The sequence below is a fragment of the Botrytis byssoidea genome, assembly GCF_014898295.1.
Source record: "Botrytis byssoidea strain MUCL 94 chromosome Unknown BBYS_006, whole genome shotgun sequence".
Taxonomy (NCBI): domain Eukaryota; kingdom Fungi; phylum Ascomycota; class Leotiomycetes; order Helotiales; family Sclerotiniaceae; genus Botrytis; species Botrytis byssoidea.
In genome coordinates this window covers 1,509,589-1,533,223 of record NW_024065847.1, presented here as the reverse complement: position 1 = coordinate 1,533,223, position 23,635 = coordinate 1,509,589, and the positions used below count along the sequence as shown (strand labels likewise).

General features: G+C 43.3%; 7 protein-coding genes across 7 annotated transcripts; 2 read left to right on the top strand and 5 right to left on the bottom strand.

Annotated features, from left to right (window-relative positions):
- Positions 1-276: 276 nt before the first annotated feature.
- On the top strand, positions 277-1,702 carry EAE97_003900 (uncharacterized protein; the record flags this gene model as incomplete). The annotated part of the gene is made up of 3 exons (XM_038874412.1): positions 277-613; positions 677-1,646; positions 1,696-1,702. 3 exons carry the CDS (start codon positions 277-279, stop codon positions 1,700-1,702), a joined length of 1,314 nt encoding a protein of 437 aa, XP_038735021.1.
- Positions 1,703-4,721: 3,019 nt separating this feature from the next.
- Positions 4,722-6,864, bottom strand: EAE97_003899 (uncharacterized protein; the record flags this gene model as incomplete). The annotated part of the gene is made up of 4 exons (XM_038874411.1): positions 4,722-6,004; positions 6,058-6,410; positions 6,487-6,784; positions 6,861-6,864. 4 exons carry the CDS (start codon positions 6,862-6,864, stop codon positions 4,722-4,724), a joined length of 1,938 nt encoding a protein of 645 aa, XP_038735020.1.
- A 2,612-nt stretch (positions 6,865-9,476) lies between these two features.
- EAE97_003898 (uncharacterized protein) lies at positions 9,477-13,029 on the bottom strand (the record flags this gene model as incomplete). Its single annotated transcript, XM_038874410.1, has 2 exons — positions 9,477-11,358; positions 11,432-13,029. The coding sequence occupies 2 exons, from the start codon at positions 13,027-13,029 to the stop codon at positions 10,716-10,718; spliced, it is 2,241 nt and encodes a 746-aa protein (XP_038735019.1). The 3' UTR covers positions 9,477-10,715.
- Positions 13,030-13,565: 536 nt separating this feature from the next.
- EAE97_003897 (uncharacterized protein) lies at positions 13,566-15,684 on the top strand (the record flags this gene model as incomplete). Its single annotated transcript, XM_038874409.1, has 8 exons — positions 13,566-13,962; positions 14,025-14,042; positions 14,107-14,221; positions 14,278-14,473; positions 14,553-14,715; positions 14,797-15,103; positions 15,214-15,396; positions 15,465-15,684. 8 exons carry the CDS (start codon positions 13,566-13,568, stop codon positions 15,682-15,684), a joined length of 1,599 nt encoding a protein of 532 aa, XP_038735018.1.
- A 231-nt stretch (positions 15,685-15,915) lies between these two features.
- Positions 15,916-16,398, bottom strand: EAE97_003896 (uncharacterized protein; the record flags this gene model as incomplete). Its single annotated transcript, XM_038874408.1, has 1 exon — positions 15,916-16,398. One exon carries the CDS (start codon positions 16,396-16,398, stop codon positions 15,916-15,918), a length of 483 nt encoding a protein of 160 aa, XP_038735017.1.
- A 974-nt stretch (positions 16,399-17,372) lies between these two features.
- On the bottom strand, positions 17,373-19,164 carry EAE97_003895 (uncharacterized protein; the record flags this gene model as incomplete). Its single annotated transcript, XM_038874407.1, has 5 exons — positions 17,373-17,388; positions 17,453-17,559; positions 17,641-18,432; positions 18,490-19,037; positions 19,116-19,164. The coding sequence occupies 5 exons, from the start codon at positions 19,162-19,164 to the stop codon at positions 17,373-17,375; spliced, it is 1,512 nt and encodes a 503-aa protein (XP_038735016.1).
- A 1,153-nt stretch (positions 19,165-20,317) lies between these two features.
- EAE97_003894 (uncharacterized protein) lies at positions 20,318-22,470 on the bottom strand. Its single transcript, XM_038874406.1, has 3 exons — positions 22,051-22,470; positions 21,632-21,969; positions 20,318-21,579 (listed from the first exon to the last, which is right to left on the bottom strand). Exons 1-3 carry the CDS (start codon positions 22,281-22,283, stop codon positions 20,441-20,443), a joined length of 1,710 nt encoding a protein of 569 aa, XP_038735015.1. The 5' UTR covers positions 22,284-22,470; the 3' UTR covers positions 20,318-20,440.
- Between the last annotated feature and the right edge of the window lie 1,165 nt (positions 22,471-23,635).

The window sequence follows — 23,635 nt, the reverse complement described above, 5'->3', positions numbered from 1 at the left end:
GAATTCTAATTGAATTTTGTACAGAAACATTTGAAGGCTTTTGAGCTCATCATCTAATCTACATGATCATCTCATAATAATTCAATGACACACCTACATTGTTGAAAGATTTCGTTTTAACCCCTGAGCACTACTGAAAGGCATGTTCGGTAAATATTATACTGTATTGAGCTTGTACTATAGATCTACTGCACCTCGTAGCTCTCGGCTCCCCACACCTTATCCTCCCTCGACATTTCAATAAACAAATCCTCCTTCAACCACATATCAATCAAAATGCTGTCTGGCATATTGATCTTCAATCAAAAGGGAGAGAATCTGATCTTTCGCGCATTTCGAAATGATTGTCGACCACGACTCGCAGATGTCTTCCGAATTCAGGTCATCTCCAATGCACAAGTTCGTTCACCAATCCTTACTTTAGGAAGTACAACCTTCAGTCATGTCAAACACGAGAACATATATTTGGTTGCAATTACCAAGAGCAATGCCAATGCTGCGCTGGTTTTCGAATTCCTCTATAGATTGATTGCGCTGGGGAAAGGCTACTTTGGAAAGTTTGACGAAGAAGCGGTTAAGAACAATTTCGTCCTGGTATACGAACTTTTAGATGGTGAGTGCAATGCGCGATTCGCAGGTATCAATCGTGCTGGAAGCTGATGAATTTGCGACATAGAAATCCTGGATTTTGGATACCCTCAAAATACAGAGACAGATACATTAAAGATGTACATCACGACGGAAGGTGTCAAATCGGAACGAACCATGGAAGACTCGGCGAAGATTACAATGCAAGCAACCGGAGCTTTATCATGGAGGAAAGCCGATGTCAAATACAGAAAGAATGAAGCATTTGTAGATGTCATTGAAGATGTCAACCTTTTGATGTCTGCTACAGGAACTGTTCTACGAGCTGATGTAAATGGTCAAATCGTTATGAGAGCATATCTTTCCGGAACACCAGAATGCAAATTTGGACTCAATGATCGATTGTTGTTAGATGGCGATAGTCTTTCATCTCTACCATCTGGAAATCGTATGGGTACCAAGGCCACCAAAGCAGCAGCTGGTAGTGTTACACTGGAGGATTGTCAATTTCACCAATGTGTTAAGCTAGGGAAATTCGATACCGACAGAATCATTTCATTCATACCTCCCGATGGAGAATTCGAACTTATGCGCTATCGTGCCACCGAAAATGTCAATCTGCCATTTAAAATTCATGCCATCGTGAATGAAGTTGGTAAAACAAAGGTCGAATACAGTATTGCAATCCGAGCAAATTATGGTAGCAAGCTATTCGCTACCAACGTCGTTGTTAAGATACCTACGCCTTTGAATACTGCTCGAATCACCGATCGATGTACACAAGGAAAAGCAAAATATGTACCGGAAGAAAATGTTATTATATGGAAGATACCAAGATTTACTGGACAAAATGAATTTGTCTTGAGCGCGGAAGCTACATTGACAAGCATGACGAACCAAAAGGCATGGTCAAGACCACCATTGAGTTTGAACTTTAGCTTGTTGATGTTTACAAGTTCGGGACTGTTGGTTAGATATCTGAAGGTTTTTGAGAAGAATAATTACTCGAGTGTAAAATGGGTGAGATATATGACCAGAGCAGGGTCTTATGAGATACGGTAAGTTTGAAATTCAATGATGTATAAACATTTCACTAACAATTTGCAGATTTTAATCAAAGGTATCATTCGGGATGGAGTTCTGGGAAACAAAGCATTGCCAAGGCGTCGGAGTAGAAATTGGGAATATAATACAATCTTCATGTCTTACTATGGTCATTTCTGAGGAGCTTTACTTTGATGTCTTCATCACCCAATTCTCTAATGGAATCCCCGAATACACATTCCAACCGTTTTCCTATTATACTTAATACCAAACCACACGACAAAGTCATCTTTTAGTACTTCTCCATCTTATCGACTTCATAGTTGTATTCACCATAGTCTCACTATCTTTAATCTTTCCTCATGCACCCCGCCCCTAAATGATCTAACCCAACATTATTTCACCACGACAGATCTCCAGAGGCTACTGAAAGTTCATTTTCCCATAGGACTTTGGACATATTAAAATCGGCTCTGAAATGAATCTCTCTCTAATCTCATAAAAAATAGTTCGCTGTTATGCTCTTATTCATACATTCCACGCAGCTGATAGCAGTTTCTCAAAGAGCGACGTCTTTTGCATCTTCCTCCACCTTAATGTATCCCTTTTCTTTGGAACTTACTTTGATAAAGGTTGTCCCTCCGCTTTTGACCTGGCGTTCTTTTCGAGACCGGGTGTCAATTAAAATGGTTACATGCGAGTAGTACTCATAGAGCATCCCATGACCAAAGGGTAGTAGAGGGATCGCTGCTAATTGTCTGCATGAGTTTCATTGAATCAGTCAATATCTGTGAATATATCGTATGGACGTTCAGAAGTGATAAATCAGATTCTTATGTTAGCCATTTGGAGATTCCCTTGATGATTGCATTTGGTCTGAGGCTGATGGCTCTTCCGCTCTCTCGATATCATCGTATAAGGAAGTCCAAACTTGGTTTGAAATTTGAAAAGATCACTGTCTCTGACCAATACTTATCGATACTCAATTTCTGATCAATACCAATAGTTGGATATCCGAAAGGGTTTTCATAGTCTACATTGTGACGATAAAGCTTGATCATACAATGAGAACACTCATGCACCGAACTTGACTATATGGCCATTGACGAATAGTCTGATCTTCTCAAGGCCTTTTCTCTATCCTCGTTCGACTTTCTATTCCAGAGAATCATTCCTAATTACTTTTCCTATCTTCGCATGCACAATCATCATAGGACTTTTCGTTTCTTAAACCCTATCTTGTCCATGATTTGTCCTCCATCACACGCCTCACTGTAGCCGTCATATCTCAGCCAATAAAGGTCTGGAATATCGACACACATTTTAGTACGTAGGACGTTGACTCCTCTACGTTCCCTTCAAGCTCATTCCTATTACTGGCAGTGTGATCATAGTTATAGCTCATAAGACCAGCTTTTGCCAAAAATACTCTGCTCTTCAGCAACATGCAAATACCTTCCTTGGAAAAGGGAAAGCTGAGAGTAAGGCATTGTTTCAGTGAAAGGACAAGGCTTCCGGATAAAGGAAATCCTCTAGGATAAAGTTACACAGTATCCGGAGTTGGTGGAAAATAAATAGTGCGCACACGCGTGATGAACTGCTACCCATCCTATGCATTGCGTGTGCGGATGCATGGGATGTGTGAGCTAACCAAAGGTATTGACATGTTGTCCCTAATATACCATAACACCTCCTAGATTGACGAGTAAGTATGACCTTAAACCCTGCCTTTTCACGAAAGATTTTGCTGAATAGTGGCACTGAGATGAATGCCAAGATAAATCAAAACTTAATTCAGATTTGGTAGACATACAATCACAATCCCACATGATGTTGAGTCGTGTGCGGTCGCTGGTTTGTTCCTTCCCTTTCTTTTTCGAGATGATTTTGGATGTATGTTTTTCATTCTTGTTAATCTTGAAGGGTGATATCTGATGGATAGTGGCTCAGACTAGTCATTGGCAATGTATCACTTGTCAGAGGCAAGAGTGGTATATATATATCCAAGCTACATGAGTCAGTATTAATTCCCCATTCTTTTCATTCTTTTTCCTTAAATCCGATCTCATGATCCGATAAAAGAATCTTCACAATCGCATCCGAAGGCTCATATAATGTGGGATGACAGTCAATGCTAAAGCTAGAAGGAGGTAAAATACTAGAAGATTTCGCTACTTATATGAGATGTTCAAGTCCTAGACTTTCTAATTTCAATCTTGTGTTCTCCGACTTCAATGCTGGGATCGAAATGGGATATGATAATTTTCGAGTTATTTTCCCATCTGTAGGATTATCGAAGCGATGCGTTACTTCGGAGGTTATCGAGGTAATCAGTGTACTTACCACGCAACAATAATTTGTATTTGAAAAGGCATCTTGAGGTGGTTGATTTTAGCTTGATTGCATGTATTTGTGAGGGTATCGACTTCTCTTTTAGTAGTGGGTACTTCTTAATTTCAAAAATAGGAAGTTTAGGGATTGAAGTGGAGTGGCTCGGAGGAATTGCATGGATAGGTAGGTGTGGTGGGATCTGGATATCTTAGGAGATTTTGCCCGCTCGGCGGAACTGGTAGGGGAATTCATGATGATAGTTGGTTGGGGGGCGGCCTGTCTTCCGTTAGAGGTATCTATTACAGATATGGGGTTGGAAGACTTGGTGTCTTGGGATGGAGATGTTTCGAGAGGTGGGATCGAGGATGTTGTGTGAACAAAAACATTCGATGGGCAGATAGGGCTTTCTATTCCTTTTGTTCCTTCATGGAGATGGATGCATTGTCCGTGGTTGGTCTTTATACATACCTATGTTCGTGAATGATTGGTTCCCTTTTACAACTGTTTGGAGCATTGTATCATTACCATAAATCACACCGACAATGAATAAACGGATGATTAAATAAATGAATGTCATTAAGAAGTTTATTACTCCAGCGATAGCTCGCCAGCATCTAGCCTTTCTGAGCTCATCACCACAATACAAAATCATACTATCATACGGTATCATAAGAATCATCATCACACCCCCAAAACCCCAAAAAACCCCTAATAGCCTTACTCCCCGATCCCCTTTAAAACTTTTCGATTATCATTCTCTAAAGCGCTCTCTCCTTATCCTTGAGTCCACCTTTCTCTCCCTCATATGAAGGGGGGCCAGCTTTCTCACTCACGCTTTGTCCATCATGAATTGGTTGATCTGCAACATGCATTTGTTCATCATTGACACTGAGCTTGTATTCCTCCTTATCGATATCTCTGTAGATCCAGTAGAAAGCACACATCATGATGAAACCGATGATGGTTGGCGCACCGAAATCCCAGGTGAGATATGGATCCTTGATGACACCGGCACAGGCAAGACCAACGAGGTAAGCAATAGCTTGGGTGAACAAGTTAAGAGCAGAAACAAGACCTCTCATGTTGGCTGGAGCACGAGAGTATGCAATACCGTAAGCGGGAACGTTGACGAAGAGTTCGGAAATACCACCCATGGCGTAAGGAACGGCCATCAACCAGACGGAAATGTTGGATACGAGAGAAACACCATCGGCATTAACACAGGTTTCGGAGGAACCGTATTTTCCGCAAGGTCCGGTCTTGTAGGCGTAGTAGTTGAGGAGGGTGTAGGCGGCACCTCCGCAAGTAGAAAGGAAGAATCCGGTGGTCATTCTGGCGATTGGTCCGTAGTGAATGTTGCGCTTTCTCAACAATGGGTAGAGACCGTAGTTGAGAATTGGTGCGACAATGATAATGGCGAGAGAGTTGAAGTTGTTCATGACATCGTTGGGGGCACCATCGGTAGCCAACATAGTTGAGAGAGCACTGGCGGAGCTACCAAGACCGTTATCGTTGATGTTTTGAATTGGGAAGAAACAGAAGATTCCGGCGGCTTCGAAAGTACGCTTGACATCCTCGATGAATGCATCGTTCCATGGTACATCGATAACGTTACCGGATTGGGCAATGACGGATGGCTTAGCGGCCTCAAAGAATCCTCCCTTGCGGGTAAAGATTTTTCTTAAGCCACCTCTCTTGAAACAGATACCAACAACACGGCAGACGTTGACAAGATCAGATCCTCCTGGTGGGTATAGGATAAGACGTTTGCGCATGAACCAGAGGAGAAATGGGAGAGGGACATAGAGAAGGAGTGGGAGGAGAAAGGACAACCACCATCCGATGTATTTTTCGGTGTAGGCAGTTGGCACACCCATGAATCCACCGAGGTTAACGAGAAGGTAAAACCAAAGCATGACACGCTCAGTGGTAGATTCGGGATCAACAATGACCACCTCACCAGATGGGAGAGTCTTCTTGACTGGAACGGCGTTTGGCATTTGATCGAGAAGGGTTGGCGCAATATTAGGTTTGAACATAGCTAGAAGAAGATTAGTGGATGATGCTAAAATTTATGACGTGGGGAAAACTCACCAGCACCAATAGACAAAGTGTAAACACTCAAAAAGAAGGGAGCTTTGGCAGCTCCGCTGGCCAACAAACTGGGAGCACCACTTGCACACATGAGAATGTGTGCAATACCACATACTGCTACACCCCAGCAAATAATCTTGAATCTACCAGTTTTGGTATCGGCGAGCCATCCAAAGAACAATGGAAGTGCATATGCAAGAAGAGAGAATGATTGAGATGTGGCTGTTGCTTTGACGGTACCGAGACCCAAAGCTCCGGCAGTTTGTTGAGTTCCTCTTGGTGGTGCACCATAGCCATCACCGCCGACTGGAAGTGGTCTGTTGACGAAGTTGTTGAACAAACCGTTGCAACCGCTATTAGTGAATTATATGTTAGCGAGTTAATTCAATTTAAATTGCAAACGTCATTCTAAAATTAAGGGAAACATACTAGTAAGAAGCTCGCTCAGCGAACTCGACAGCACAGATTAAGTAAGTAACACTGGGGAGTTTTCCAGCTACTTTTCGGAGGGTTTTCTTCTCCTCTTCAGTAGGAAGTAAATCTGGATCGATATGTTCGTGTCCTTGGCCTTGTGCATGGACTATTGCGGCTTCAGTTTCGAGGCCGACTTTAGGGTGATGCTCTCTTGAGACTGTGTGAATCAACGATCCTTTTTGGTCGAGAGCTAGGACGGCATCACTGCCTAGCATCGAGCCTTGGATATCGGCTGTGATATTTTCTTGAGCAACTATTCTTGAACGTCAGTAACCTGTAAAAAAAAATACCACCAAACAGGACATAATCGAGTAGAAAAAAGTACTTACCCATCTTTGCGAAGTTGATTTATCACAACAGGTAAAGAGAGTGGTCGTAGAAGTGCGACTAAAGAGCGAAACCACGAGGAGGGGAAACACGAGAATAAATATACCGCTGCCGTACCCATCGAATCCCAAGCTACACCATCTTAGTTCACCATGTTCCCCATTCACCACCCTAGCCCTCGACTAATTCGGAGAATCTCGCATGCTGCTCCCATGCGCTCCTAGCTAGCATGGGATCATATCCCTCCACTCCCATACGGGGACGCCATACCAATCAGCACCGTTATCAGCTGGTACGAGCTCTCACGATTGTGCTTTGTGAACTCATTCCAATGCTGATCCATTACGGAGATCGCCTAAATAGGAAGGTGTATAAGTGATATCGAACGCACGGAACAAATCATAGCAGGTATCAAATCGTTCTAGAAGATATAAACTCAGACCCCAGGTTCTGAATTGACCAGGCTACCTCCTTGTATGTGGCAAATATAGTCAGAGCAAGGCCAATCGGTAGCACACTTGTGTATTGTGTACGGATAGTTCTGTATTCACCCGATTATGGAAAGCTGTCGTGCATGCAGTGTAGACCCTAGAGCATCCAAAGACCAGCCCAGTCACCAGTACCACCTCAATTGCAGCACCCACAAGAATGACAAGTACAATTGCGAGGCCTTTCCCCTCCACGATATCCACCTTACCAGCCTCATCACACAATCATCTCCCCAATCTCAAATGTCACCCCCAAAACCCACCTTCAACCGTGGTCCTTCATCTCTATCAAAATTCATTAAACCAAATCATTCTCATTTGTCAAGCGAATTCATCACCAACAAATAATCATCTCCTCTTTACTCCACAATAGGAAGGTAACGTTACGCCAAGAGCTTGAGAGTGTTGCCAAGCAGAAAATCCGATAAGAAATTAGTCGCGCGAGCAGTAAACCAGACAGGAAGAGGGTCAGAGGCGAACAAAGCTTTTGGGGATCTCGGGTATCAGCGAACGGTGAACTCGGCTCACAATTCCCTCTCTACCACTGGACTGGAACAGAAACAATTCTATGCTAGACACCCGGGATAACCAGCTGGCAAAAGATGTTATGTCAAGAACGCGAGACCGAGAAGACTGGGCATACGAAATTGGAATGATGGAACTGCCTACAGCTCTTTTCACCTGCCAAAAAAAGGTTTAATTTGTTTACCGTGTTGACTTGGCAGTACTAGGTACAGGTAGAAGCCTATGTACCTATTCAAATGAGCCGCCCGTCTTTTCACACCTATCCAGTATGCCAGTCTTTACTTAATATTGCCGTTAGATCTAGCCAACAAGCATTTCCCTCCTCTTGGTATCAAGGTAAGGTCGTTTGATTTTGGTGGCGGGAAGCCATCCGGGGTCTGTCTTTTATCTTTCCTCCAAAATTATCGGGGATAGCTAGGGATTTGATAATAAGCAATTGAAGCACTAGATTTAAACATGAATGTCGTGATCGATGAGTGGATAGAATTATTTCATGGCGTTGGAGGCGTTTGAAATTGATACCCGATGGGGGTTTTAGACCGAGATGGGAGTACCATCCTCGTCACCTCGGTCCTTTTTGCAATTACGATAAGCAAAAACGAGATATGGTGAAATATTGGGAGATTGTGAGGATATTATCATTATTTATTGTGTTTGATTATTTGTGAATCTTTTAATGCAACTAACAATAGATACATAAGTACAAACTAGTCGCAAATTCCCAAGATGAAATACCACTCACGTGTCTCTATACTCTAAAGAGTGTAAAATCGCCTCCTCGTCTGTTCTTTCCATGTTATGGATGTGAATTGATAACCTTATATGATGAATGATATACGAGATAGAGAGAGGCGTAGGATGTAAGCTATTGATACATGATAAGAAATAGGTGGAGAACCCGAATCCCTCATCCGAGTCCGAGTTCATCCATACCATATCTCGATCTTTTCGATTCTCAAAGTCTCTCTCCTCTTTCCCCTCCCCTCCACATCACAATGATAATCATGATCACATCCCAAGATCCCAAGTAGGTACAATCTGCAAGCCCGAGGCGAAGCTTTCGAAGCTTCTTCCAAGAATTCTTGGAGACGAGCCACTTAGCAGCCAAATAAACTATAACGTTGCACTGATTTGCCAAGCGTCAAGATATGTGCGTAGTGACATACGATACGGGCCACAAGGTCAGAATCATCAACTCAAATCAGTAACCCAGGTTGGCGAAGGCTGAAAGCCTTATGCCTATTTCCCAGATACCAAAAGCTGGGTAAGAAACATATTGCTACCCGGCGCTTATTCCTGAAGCTGATAGTGAGTGACAAGCAACACAAGTATGAAGATACGGTAAGACATCTCGCAACGAACAGAAACCAATCATTCAAAAGACTTCTAGTGAAAAACACGAGTAATGTTATCAAGCCCTTCAATCAATCAAAACATTTCCATTCAAAAGCACCAGTAATCATCACATACTCGTGATGTATCTTTTAGGTTCTGACCTGCCGATGAAGGAATATGCCTATGCATGGCTAGGTCAGCATGGGGATATCGGTTAAATGAATGAGGAAACACCTCCGATGAGCGATACGAATTGAATTCCTTATCTCGACATCCATCTTCATTCAGACAGACCTCGGGAGTGTAAGCCAGCAAGCTGTTGGAATTTGGAATTTGGAACTTGGAACTTGGAAACATTGATTAGGATATTGAAAATCCCGGGTATCCTCGCTCAACATCGCTCTTCCACGGAATGAATTGGCCGAAATGCTGAATGCATTCTCACTATCTTGAATATTGAACCCACAAGAATCGATGAACTCGGAAAGTAATGATAAAGAGATACAATCCAATACGACAGATAGATGGACGTGATCATAATGATGTGCCTGCAGACTTGGCATTGAACTCATTATCTGGTAACTATTCCGAAATCCGAAGAGATGATATCAATTCATCTGCCTCTAGTATTCACTTGAATATCCATCCATTCATCCATTCATCCATCCATCATCCATCATCCATCGCATCCAGCTGTACGTCAACAAACTGTCAACTTCAACAATAAACACCTCATCTATCATACAGTACACAACAAATCAATGAAATCACAGAAATCAAGCAAAAAAATAAAAAATGTCAATATATAAGAGACAAGAAACATCTCAGGAGTCATTTATTATTCATCAATCATTATGAGTCAATCGGTCTATCTGTTACCATTATCTGCTTGTCTACCTAATACAATAAAAAGATAGGAAGCTACAACCATGCGTTTGATACTCGGTACTATACGAATATAAGATTACATACAAGACCTACAAATATCAACATATTGGTATGACAGTCGTTAGGACAGTAAGCAAATAAATTAGCAAACAATTAAGCAAGTAATAGAAATAAAGACACCTTTCTCAACTCCTCATCTCAAGTCTACAGATTCCAGACTATCAAATTAAGAACCGGGGTATTATTATTCTCGTTTATGTTTATGTTATAGGGAGGAAGTGCCTATTTACTAACTTACTTTCACATCCCTTTCTTCTAGTATCCAGTCATTATGTCTACTTCATCATTTTACTATATTTAGGTACTACGAATCATCTATCTCATGTCCATACAACTTCATGTTCATCGCAGTCATCTTTCCAGCCCTATTCGCTCCCAAGACTTCAATGCAAGTACATTTCTTCCAAAAGATTTATTCCATTTTTCAGAGAAAGCGTTTAGTGAGTATATGGTAGAATCTAGAGAAGTTATGATACTAGCGGCGACCTTTTGATAGAAATCATTCATATCGCCAGTATTAGATGGCTTGATCGTTGTGCCACTCTTGTATATGTGATCATCTTATTCTATGGTAAAAGATTTATATTCCCATGATGGCTTGGGCCTTTTCGCATCTCTAGAAAAGTTGAGAAAGCCAATTCCAACGCGGCGCGAGATCCCTTTACAAGTAGTGAGGCCAAGAAAGACACCCAGTGCCCTGGGGGGCTTGGTCACAGTATTGGTACACAATACCATCACCAATTCATTTATCGGCCCAATCAACATCCTATCATCAAACCGAAATTCGCCGCGATGAGTTGCAGATGTGGATAACAACTTGATCGATTGATCAGTACCAGCAGAAAGAACAAATTCTCGAGATCTCAAATATGGCGCAACAAACCTAAGTTGCCCGCATTCGAGTGTGGATCGGCGCGCTGCGAATGACTGATCGAGTAAATAGGGGAGATCAATTCCAATACAACTACCGAGAAACTGTTGGGTGGGTGAGAAACTATCCGGAAAGCGCCTCAAATTTCTGCGATAGTACTTGCCCGCGCTCTTCCACGCAGAATTTGACCATGTTTTCTCTGTCGAATTTCCAACCTGCCATTGAGGAATACACACATGGATCGGAACACCTTTGCGCGGGGCATGAGAGATGCTTCTTGATAGCCAAAGGCTCTCTGCAAATATAAATTCGATAGATCCAATCCAAGAAGCCCTACAATGACATCAATTAATAAGGGAACGGAACTAGATAATATGTTACATGGGAGGGATATATGAATACGTACCATGACCATGTCGAGAACTGCTTCACAGACATTCTAGCTTGAGTGGTTCTTACACGTTTCTGACATGTTTTCGATGGAAACCACAATATGGCTTGAGAAAAGATATCAGCTGGAATGGCTTGGGTCTGATGAATGCTCAAGTTGGACAGATTCTTTGGCCTGTTGAATCGATGAAAAATGCCTTCGAAGGCATCAAGCACGTCATTCGAATGTTTCAAGTTTCTCTGACTGTATTCCTGGACTGCCATTAGGTAGCTTTCGGCTTGCAGCTGCGCTTTGACATCCCCTAGGTAACGATAGGGAGTAGGATCGGGGTCTTTTCTGAGTCTCTTACTCCACCAAGGGGGCCCGGTGCGGACTTGAATTTCTTGAGATGACCTTTGCTCCATATAGTCGTATCCCTCCCTCCACTGTCTTTCGGGACATTGAAAAAAGAGTTCATTCGACGTGAAGTACAAACAGCGCTGCGACAAGCACTGCTCCTGGTATGTCCAACCACGAGTGTACCACTTGCCCTTTCGGACTTCCTCGCATAAGGATGGTAGGCAAAGAGAAAGCGTCAGCAACTTGCCATGATCGATAATCTCGTAAGGTTCTATAGGACTCTCAGGACGGTGACTCACTCCTCGCAGTCCCGCATGCGGATCGTCACCTACAGCTGCAATAAGGGTGAGCGTAGAACTATTGTAGATGTTGCCCATCGAGCTAACTAGTCGTGATTTGTCATCATGGTCATCTTGCACAATGCAAAGCGTGTCCACCCACAGGTATCGAATCCCAATCTTGCGTGTCAGTTCCATTGCGTCACGGACAGTACGAGGAACAATTCCATCCGGATGTCTATCTCTTCGCAGCGAGGATAAAGCACGTGGACAGTAAAGTGTGTCTAGATTTGTTTGAGTTGTGACAAGAATTGAGGCTTCTTTAGTATTCTCTTCCGCATTCAGAATAGTGTCAGAATTTCCCCATGTGTAAGATAACACTGTGTATTCACACCGTTCATTCCGATCTGACAGACATTCCTCTACTACATCGATCAACCGGAAGGGGTGTTGCCCATGGAAAAGTGTGTTGCTGGCCCTGCTTAGTGGCACCTTGGAATGCTCATGACTATTGCAATCAACCAACCATTTTTGCACTAAAGAAACATCCAAAGAGCTCGGAATATCACGTCGCCGGATGAAACTATCAGCGGAGTTGGGTAAGTGTTCAATTTCAGCAAAAATGAACCTGTCTTCGCATCGGTCAATCTCTCGTAGAGGAGGCCGATTGTTCCGCTGGCTTGAAGCTTGTTGGTCGCTTGCCAGCAATAACCGTGGTGCAGGATATTTTGTGCGACCATTTACTTTGAGTGTGAGAGGGCTCCGGCTCTGAATGAATAGTTGTGATGCTGTTTTGATAGCCGAGCGTGAATCTTCGCTCGAGTTGTTTCTCCAGGCCAAAGACGCTGCTCTGGAAATGAGCGCACAGAATGAACAGTCTTGACCTTTGTTGTAGTCATGAATAAAGCCAACGGCGATTTCATTGACTTCGTTTGCAAGCATCCTACTGGGATTGATCTTTTCGCAGAGTTGGCATAGCGGCTTGGTCGTACTCATGATGAAGTTACCCGTTCTTAGCAAGTCGCTTCGAGATGGTATTGTACCGTTAAAAGAGGAGAATATCCCTACCATCAAAATATATGAAACTAGACTGAAATTCTACGAGCGATGCAGAATATTTGGGGGCAGCCTTGTGTACGTTTTCTTCCAGGTTGACATTGTATCGTGGCGGATGGGGCTTGGCTGCTGTGCAGTAAGTTTGTTGATGAGGCAACATGTAGCCCATGCCTACACTACAAGAGTATTCACACCCAGCCGAACAATGCGAAGCTATGGTGTCTTTTTGAGGCAAATAGTGACAAAATTCAATTTTTCTGGTGTAGATTGCTAGTTTCAGGTGCAATTAGCCGGATACCCTTGTTGAACAACGATATTTTGCCACGTGTAGCCTCGTCACAACCCTTCATTCGAGCATTGAAGTGACGTTTGAACAACACGTTGTCTTCAGCCTCATTGCAACACAAGAGATATATGGCTTCACTTCATCTTTTGACGGGTTGAATCATACACAATTGTGTCTATGTGGATGAGCAATGGCCTCATCACAAGAGTCGCTCCCTATAAACGACCGGGAAAATCCTTACTTTGTCGAAGCATATCCGACACCCACTACCCCGTCCCAGTTCTTGTCTCTCCTGTCTGCATTCCCAACAACACCCACTCGGGAGCTGGTACAGCCATATTTATCATATGAGACTGGGCTACGAAAAGCTTTCGCTAGGCCACACGCCGTCGTGGGTGGACCGGACGATCTAATCTCGATCTACGATGGTCATGAGAGCTCATTCAGAATTCGGATTGCTGATCGCGAGACTACTGCTGCGGATAAATATATTATGCCCTTAAAGCGAAAGGAAGTATTAGGAGGACAGCCAGCGATTGCAGGCTCCTTTGCAAAATTCTGCGAGAACTTCGACGCCTTTACACACGGTCGGTCTTTCAATCCCTTCTACTTCATTGTGTATCTTCTAATAGAGACCTACTAAATACAGGTATCCTCCATGACATTAGTAAGTGAATCACCATAGTCCTGCTCTATTTCAGTCAGGGAAGCAATCGTTAAAGGATCAGTAGATTGGTCCAACATTGTTGTGGCTGGGTCAGCAGCACTTCTGCCATTATTGCCCCGTAGAAAGAAACGGTCTACAGCTAGTGCTGCGGTTGAGCGACCACTTGAAAACTATTTTGAGTAAGTCAGTCGATAGCCCGTTGGCCATATCGCCACCCGGTCTTAACAGCCTTTAGCAACATTGCAAAAGCCAGTGACATTGATATTTTCCTTTATGGAATTCACGACGAACAGGTAGCCATCCGGCGTATCTCTGAGATAGACGCTACAATCCGCAAGAACCAACGCATAATCGTGGGGGAAGGCTTATCACTCCATACCAAAAACGCCGTTACTTTTATTGCTCCGCGATACCCACACCGCCATGTGCAGGTAAGTTTCAATCGGGAAGGCAGACATCACTTTCAGCGATTCGTGTCACTCATGAGGAACATCGTTGAGAGTGGATTAGGTCATTTTACGACTATATGATTCGATCACTGAGATTTTGACTGGCTTTGATGTGGACTGTGCCTGTGTTGCTTTCGATGGCAAGAAAGTATACTCCAGTCCGCGAGGAATCACCGCCATCTCAACACGTACCAATACTGTTGATCTCACTCGCAGAAGTCCCTGTACGTGTCGTGTTTTCTCCAACTTGTGACTTACGGATTGAGGGATCCTTTTCATTACTAGTAACTCATACATCTCCATAGCATATGAGAATCGGCTGTTCAAATACCGCCAACACAAATTCGACGTCTTCTGGGAGTTGCTGGACCGATCGCAGATCCAGTCGCTTGATTTTGAGAAGACGAAGCCATGGCATTTCAAAGGTCTCGCTCGGCTCGTCATGTTTGAAAGGCTTCTCCAGACGGGATATAGCCGTCCATATTACATCCACAGGAATTTCAAGAGAGTCGATGGAGTGCGCGATCCGGCACTGGTGACCAAGAATCATTTTCATAGTAGCGGGTACACTAGCATTGAGATCCCGCACAGCGTGAGCTTTACCGCTGATAAGTACGTAGGCTTCTAACATGCCTCGACAGTTTCTCCTGCACGTTATTCTCTCACGTTATTCTCTCACATCTTATGTGGCATCATATATCTAACACTCAAGCACCATGCAGAGTCCGTAAATTTGTGAAAAAACACGCCAAGGAGCCGTTTACGTATGGTACGCTGAACGAGCTACTCTGTCAAAGGAGTACCGGATGGAGGAGCGGAGAGATATCTCCAACTCTCAAATTTATCAAGGAAGATTGCGGGAGACAAATGATTGGGAGTTTTTATCCGTCTACGGCAGATGATTGGTATGTCTATCTCTTGTATAGCGTTTATCTTTCGATGATTCTTCTTGTGTCTCATATCATAAATGTAGGACTCAAATGGCTTATGGTGGCTTGGCGGAGAATGAAGAGGAAGAAAGTGATGAGAACGAAGAATCCTCAAGCAGCGACCCCTCGTTACCAAGTTCGAGATCAGGAAGACGCCGTATTAAACGATGGGCCGGAAAGTGCGTGGCCCAGGCAAGGTATTTGAGAAGACACTGGAGGTCAAGCCTTGAGTCAAAGATCCGTGCAATAGCACACTCGACTTGAAATGGAAAATGTAAATGAATGGAATGAATACATCTTCAGAAAAAATAACGTACTATATACTCATTTATTCATTCATTCATATAATAAACAATATCTCCTTCTCTTCCCCACTCTTTCTTTCCTAAACTTCAATGCAAATCCAGATGCACAATTCAACTCCACTTCATCAATACCCAATCACTCACTCATCATTCCCCCTCCACTCTCCCCCAATCCTCTACTTCCTACTTCCTACTTCCTACTTCCTACCCCAAATCTCCCATCCCACACCCCACCCCTCACACACCCCTCCACAAACTCCCTCATTCCCCTCGCCCTCCCCCCAAGAACCGCCTCCAAATCTCCCCCCAACCAAGCCTCCTCCCCCCTCCTAACCGCACCATCAAGCTCCCCCAAAACCCCCGCCAGCCCCTCCTCCACCCCACCCTCCACCATCCCCTTAACAATCTCCTCTTCCCCCACAACCAAATGACGAATCTCCCTCCCTAACAATTCCGTCAGGAGCGCAGCAAGATCATCACAAGACCATAATTCTGCTCCTCTTAAAAACAATTCTTTCCCCACCAATCCCTGCTCAAACCCATCACTTCTCCACCCAATGAGTGCTTTACGCGCCACATTTGCGATATCCTCTACACTCACAAACGGGATTTTTCCTTCCCCCGTCGCTGAGATGATTCGATTCTCATCGCGAATGGTGTATAAATGATGCATATCCGAAATTTTTTCCATAAACCAACTTGGTTTCAATATCGTTCATTCCACTGCATTCAGGTCGGAACTCTTCGATTCTTCTTCAAGCGTCTGAAACTTCCTTCCCTTTTCCTTTATATATTCAGATATCTGAGATAAAATTGGTCCATCCCCAGAATGCAGTATACTCCCACTCAGAAATACAATTCTTCTTACTCCTCTCTTAATCACTCCATCGATAAACCTTTTCGCCAGAGGAAGTGCATCGAGAACAGGAGGAGCAATCATAAAAACCGCTTCGATTGAAATTTCGTTCGCGTCGCCGTCCCCCTCGGATGAGATAAAAGGATTATCATAACTACTCGTATCCAACCAGTCAAACTTAACTCCTTTCGTATTTGGTAGCGATACTGGAGATGATCCGGATCGAGATGCTACAAGAACGTTATGTCCATCGTCAGAGAGGAGAGGAGCGATTCGTCGGGCACCTTTCCTGTACCACCGAGAAGTAAAATAGTAGCCTTATTCGTCCCGCCATTCTTTACTCCAATATCAGTATCCTTGATCTCATTCCTGTCCATCTTTCCAAAATCAGCCTGTGGCGTCCTATCTATTTCTCCGCAATCCTTGAAAAATATCCTTGAATTCGATCAAAGAATTCGTGTATTCGGGATTTTATCCTCGATTGATAGAATGGTGGGGGAATCGAAGGAAGGTAAAACCTATCAAATACCCCAAGGGTTCATTTGGACGATCCGATTACCAGCATGATTCATGTCCACTCAAGACCCTGCGTATCTGCATGATTTTCACACCAATGTAATATCCATGACTTTAGTCACTTCAACTGCATACCCGAAGAAAGCCGGACCACGTTACCCCTCCATTATGGTGGCGAACTCCGGTCCTTCCGTAACTCGAACAATTTTGTTGGGAGTTTCGAATTTGGGTGGTGGGGTTGTCTTCAAAATTTACACACCCGAAAAAGTATATCTTCAAGCAAGAATAAATCTACACTATTGTCAATAAAGCTTCGTGAAGAAGAGGAAACGTGATCGATAAGGATCAAACTTACATGTGAATTCCCATTTGTTGTTGAACTTCTCTCCAATCAAATTTGCGTTCATATTGATGTTGCCTTCTCCAAAGAATTTCAAGTAATTCCAAGGCTCGATCAGCATGCTGTATGATTCTGATTAGCTGCAATTCAAAGACTTTATTCCTCATGATCTTTCCCATCATGCTCATACAAAATAAACTTACATAAAGTGCAATCCTAGTATCAGCCTTCAACTTCTTCCTCACAGTATCCTCTACCGCCCAATCATTAAAGATACTTGCTCCTGCTGCAAACAATCCATAATACAAACCCATCTCCAATCCATAACCCTCTGGTGTCTCAGCAGCAATGTCTAGAACCTGTGTAATTGCTTCTGAAACTTCTGGAGATGGCGGTTCTTCACCAACTGGATTAATAATGTGATGAATGAAAAGGATACATCCGTACATGCAAGCCTTCGTACTAGAGAATGCTTCAGCTTCGAGAGTTTCCGCGACAGTGAGTTTAGTATCGCGTGGTTGTCGTCGCCAATCGTTAGAAAGATCCCGGAGCATAGGCGAACAATTTTGCCACCACATTTGAACTTCATGTTTGATTCCAATGGCTTCTTGTTTAATGATAATTTGTTCTTCGACTGATGTTTCGACAAGGGAACGGCTGGATAGACGAGATAACTTGGCCATAAATATCATAAACACATGGAATTCTCCAGTCATAACACCGCCCGGGTCATAATACGGCCAATTCAAAGTTGGTTCTGCTGCTGAAGGTGAGTCGTCAATTTGCTTTGGACTTGTTGATAGTGTTGGGGCATCTTCAAGCCAATAATTCCCAGGCAATAAAGGACCTTGTCCTGCCCATAGAGAACCAGAAACATCAAGTAACGCAAAGAATCTCGTGAGGAAATCCGACTTTTTAGGACCTCCTCGATGTAAGATAAGATCTCGCGCACCCTTCAGGTGCTCCAACCATAATCCTCTATCTGAATGTGATATCTATCATATATAAGCCACGTGTATCATAATACAAGTAAATTGAGAAAAGGGGATTACCTCATAAACACATAGTAAAAGACAAGCACCCAATGTGGCATTTTGTTTCGCAACTGAATTGTCACATAATGCTGTGTTAAGTTCTCTCAAGGCCATGGAATAATGTTTGGTAGCCTTGACCTCATGCTGCTTGTCAGTCCTACTCATATGGCCTGCTGCCACTGCGATGATACTATGTAATAAAGCCGGACTGGTCGTTACAAAAGGTACCAGTTCTTCTTTGAAAGGATTCCCTTCATCATCATTTGCATATGCCAAGAATCTGGTGCAAAACCCCACAAAATGATGAATATAGGGCATAGTCGTTTTATCAATATTAGGGAATTCAATAACGAACGAATCTTTGGGAATACGTGTTTTACCAAGAGCAAGCTGTTGGGTGGTAGGCAAGGAACTGGTACTGGAGATTCCATGACCATGAGATGTCGTGGCGAGCATGTGAGCTGGAGGTGTACTCCATTTACAATCGCGTTGAAGGCGAATACAGCGACCACAATCGGGTTTCCCTTCATCACATTTCACTTTCCTTGCTCGACATGTTAAGCAACCTTGAACGCGTCAGAATTGAAGCCATGAGCCATATGGATGAGATTGATGATTGATGTGTAAAAGGAACGTGAACGGACCTGTTCTTGTTCGAGGTACAGGGGCTTTAATCCCCATTCCCGGAGCCATATTTACTTTGGTATTAGAGGCATTCAAATTCGTTTTCCCTTTGTACATATCAAGGAAGGGATGGCTGTAGTGTTGGGTGGACAGAGGATATAAAACGTTGAAGTTGTCGATGTTTTCCGATATCGAATGTTGTACTGAGTAGTTGATTTGTAAAAAGCAAAAAAGAGTCAATGCAACACGAACACAGTGTAGTGACTCGTGAGTAAAGTCCACTTTCTTGAGGTTGCAGTTTTGTGATGGCCTGTCGATCTATTAACAAGGTGTGTACAACCTGGCGCTTAAGCTTTACTTGAAGAAGATTAGGATGTATACGACAGAGCCACTTTTGAAGCTTTCAATACTTTTCATTGGTCAAGTCCGGTCCCGAGAATAAATAACACTCAATACTTCAATGTTTGGACATCCATTCGTACGAAGCTGAAAAAGATTCAAAAAAAGGAGTACCCCGTATAGTCCCTAGTAAATTGTAATCTATGTGAAAATTTGAAAAAGAGATTAATCATTGTTATGATATGGAATTGTATGGAAAATTCGTCTAATTGTAATGAACCCCTTCATTGCTCCATTGCTCCATTGCTCCATTGCTCCATTGCTCCATTGCTCCATTGCTCCATCGCTCCATCTCTTCCAGATTTACCGGTACACCACTTCCTAAATTCAAAATCTTTAAAGATAAACGTCTAGAGCCATCAAGATCTCTGATCCTTCGTCATAGACTCAATAATCTTTGACTTTGATATTGATCATGTGGGTTCCAACTTGATTTCTAAACTCCTGACGGGTCAACTATACTTTTCTCCAACATTATAGTTTCATCGATCAAACAATTGCTTTGTGATCATTGGTTCATTCTCCAATATTTCAAATTAGTGCGGGGTGATCAAACCCTGTAAAAATTCCTTTAGTTTGAGATAGTTGGGAATAGTTTGCGGCATTTCTACCTGCAAGAGTCTGAATCGAGAAGTTATATATGCCGGAAGGGAAGAAAGGAGGCCCGCGGGAAGATCTGGAAGTCTATGGAAGGTTGAAGATGGGGGATTTTGTTCATGGATGGATGGGTAAGGTAGATGTAGGATTCGAATCCTTATACTGTAAACCTTGTAGTTCGTTCATGTACCGGTACACGTTCATGTTCAATGGATCCAAAGATTGTCATTCCAGACGTATACGTAAATCAAATTAAAATCTAAACTACATCTTTAAATATATATGAGTACTCTGTAGAAATGCATCAACATGTAGAAATCATCATCATAACCCTGGAACACATGCCCATTTATGTCGACTTATCCAATCCTCTACTGCTCTCTGTAGAATCAGATCTGCCTGTGTTCAAATCATTATCTCTAATCTTTTGTAAGTCCGACCTCTCTCTTTCCAAATACTCTGCGCATTCAACTCTGCTCTTCGTCTCACTGATCCAAAAGATTGCAAGTGTAGGAACGAATATCAATGCTGCCACGAAAGGAAACGCTGCCCATTGACTGCCATTGCGATCAACAATAGCACTTGAAACAATAGGTCCGATCCATGCTGAACCTTTGGAGACAATACCCAAAAGACTGAAGAACAAATATTCTCTACCTTTAGGAACCAATTCTGCCATGAACGCTTGTCCATATGGAAATTGAGCACCGAGGGTGATTCCATATTGTGCTTGAAAGAGCCAAAACTCCCATTCGTTGTGGAAACCAAACTTGGTAGTCCAGAGACCTATCATTCCCCAAAGCGCAATGAGTACACAACCACAATTGCAAAACTGAAGCATGGTCTTGGTACGGATCTTGAGAGTCTCTTGAAGATAATAGGCACCGAAGACTCCGACTGTAGTTGAGCCACCTTGAACCATGATGAGATAGGTATTTTGTGTCGCGGAGAATTGAACGACTTGGGTTTGTGCGATTGAGACGAGTGTAAGTAATGTAGCGACTCCATCTGCCAATAAGAAAAATGCAATCAAGTAGTAAAAAGTTTGTCTCAACTTCCATACCTGCTTTGCGGCGAAATAGGTTTGCTTGAAACCAAAGGTAAGATAATTGTCACCCTTTGGTAGAGGTGGTCCCGGTCGCTTCTTTTCCCAGATAAACCATGGAATGGCAAGAATAATCCACCATCCAGTGGTGACCGCGACAGATACAGAGTATCCCCAATTGTTTTGTTGTGTAGAATCATTCGCACCAATTCCTGCTAAGGCTGCTAATGCTAAAGCTCCACAAATTGTGAATCCAACATTATTCCACCCATAACTGATATTCATAACCTTGGATCTTGCCATGGAGCACTTGTCTTCGTATTCTTTTTCGGTCAATGTGCCTTGTGCATAATCCTCCCTCGCTTTGTGAACTTCGGGAAGGTCGTGGGCAAGTTTGGGAAATATCGCGTTGAAGAAAACATAGGAAGACCACCAAGTCACACCTGGATAAGATATCAGACACTGTGTATTTCTGCGATACTATTGGAAACTTACTGCTGATAATGTAAAGAGCCATGGCGATTCTCCATTGATGTGCATATTTTACTCCCAAGAACCCGAATTCAAAGGCGAATGTGATGAGGGAAAAAATTCTAACAACCCAAGGATTCCAATTACCGAAATCCGCCAAACTTCCAATTGTGAGAAAAAGTACAGCTTGTGAAACGAAGGTCAATCCTGATGCTATCAACACCACCGATGTATATGCTTTTGTGCCTCCATTCCAGAAGACATGGCAGGGGGTATCATCGCCGCAAGGTGCGCTACCCAATGGCAAGATGTTTGGATTAAAGCCGGCTTGGTATATCAAGTTCTGAAAGAGAAGACTCGAGCTGAAGATCAATCGGTGTTAGTAGTCGCATGGTATCGAGGGGTGGTTGTACAAGATGGATGGATGGGCCGGTAAAGCTTACTATTGGAAAGAGCCAATTCCATTATTTCCTGCATAGTATGCATAATACGACCACAGTTCTTTCTTTGTCGCAGGTGGTCCTGTGTCTTTTTGATGTGCATGAAAGACGTTATTTGATGCCGCACTCCCTATTTCAGTCCCAACTATTCCATCTTCAGCGCTTTGATAAGAACCTGGAGCGGCCACAGCAGTGAAGGGTAACTTGTCAACGGTTTCATGCTCCGCAGCCGTCATGATGAAAGAGTTTGGATAAGGCTAAGACACAGAGGCTAATAAGAGAGAGTGGACATTGAAGAAGAGGAACCGGGAAAAGGCAGGAAGAAGTACGAAACTGAACCCGACAAACCTAGAAACTAGAATGGGCCCTGCAAATTTGAATCGCACATTGGCCACAACGGTGTATGCGGTTCTTGACAAAAATGGTTACAAGTTACGGAGTACAGAGTTCAAAGCTTTTCAATAATCTCACTGGCGTCCGATTGAAGGAACGGTACGCAAGCCTCTGAGTGTTTTCTTACCTACTTTGTATAAGTGTGCGGACTCGAGGCGGAGAGCAAAGGGCAGATGGCAGGGCAAGCCGACGATGTAACCGGAAATGGGTTGTTGAAGAAGCATTGATTTGCGCACTGGCTGGCTTTGATTGGATTTTCACTGGTTGATAAACATCGGCAGAACTCGTGAAGGAGTTCATTCTCTTCAAACCTTTTTTTCTTCCCTTGCTTCAATTTCCAGTGATGGCACCGATCCTTGTCGAGGACCCATCTTGCTCATTCTCGAGCCACTGTCGAGGGCCATTTTTGAAAGTGTGAGGTAAGGAAATGCCAGGATAACGGAAAGTCTAAATGAAAGTCTCTCCACTGCACCGAGTCCACTCGTTTGATGTTCTTCTCCGTGTGTGTAAGGCTAGATACCCGTAATCTAGCCCCGTGAGTGGAGTGAGTCAAGCCAGTAATCACATGTTTTTAGACTCCCGAGTCCCGAGACTCCGCAGGTAGTTACCGACTCGTGCTTTTTACCAGAACAGCGGGTAAACCGCCTAATGGATTATTAATAGCCGTTCATCATCCTGGATGAGAGAAACCTACCAGGGATGGTCGGTGGTATATATATATATATATATGTGTATACATATAAGCTCATTTATCCCAGTCTCCCAGAGTCGCATTTTCCCAGGGAAGGGAAAAAGGGACTCAAGGGGAGGGGATTACACCGTCATTATCCCCGTGATTCTATTCCACCTCAAGACCCAAATTAATGCCTGAGGGTCTAGGTATCCATTTTTAATCTTTTATACTTCTGGGGAATCGGTCAAAGCCATTCTGCCGTTTCGAAAGGGAAGGCGGTATCAAGACAACCTTTATTGCACTCCACCTTGCTCAAGTGGCTCTCGGTGGCTCGGTGGTCAAATGCAAACCTGGTATATCCTCCGTGCATAACTTTTATGAAACCCCATCTACCTGGCTTATTACTTCGTACCTCGTCTAATTTCTACCAAGGTAGCTGGAGGTAAATGTACTAAAAATACACCAAATTTACTAAATCCACCCCTCAGATCCTTTATTTGCTGTCCTCTCTCAATCGATTAT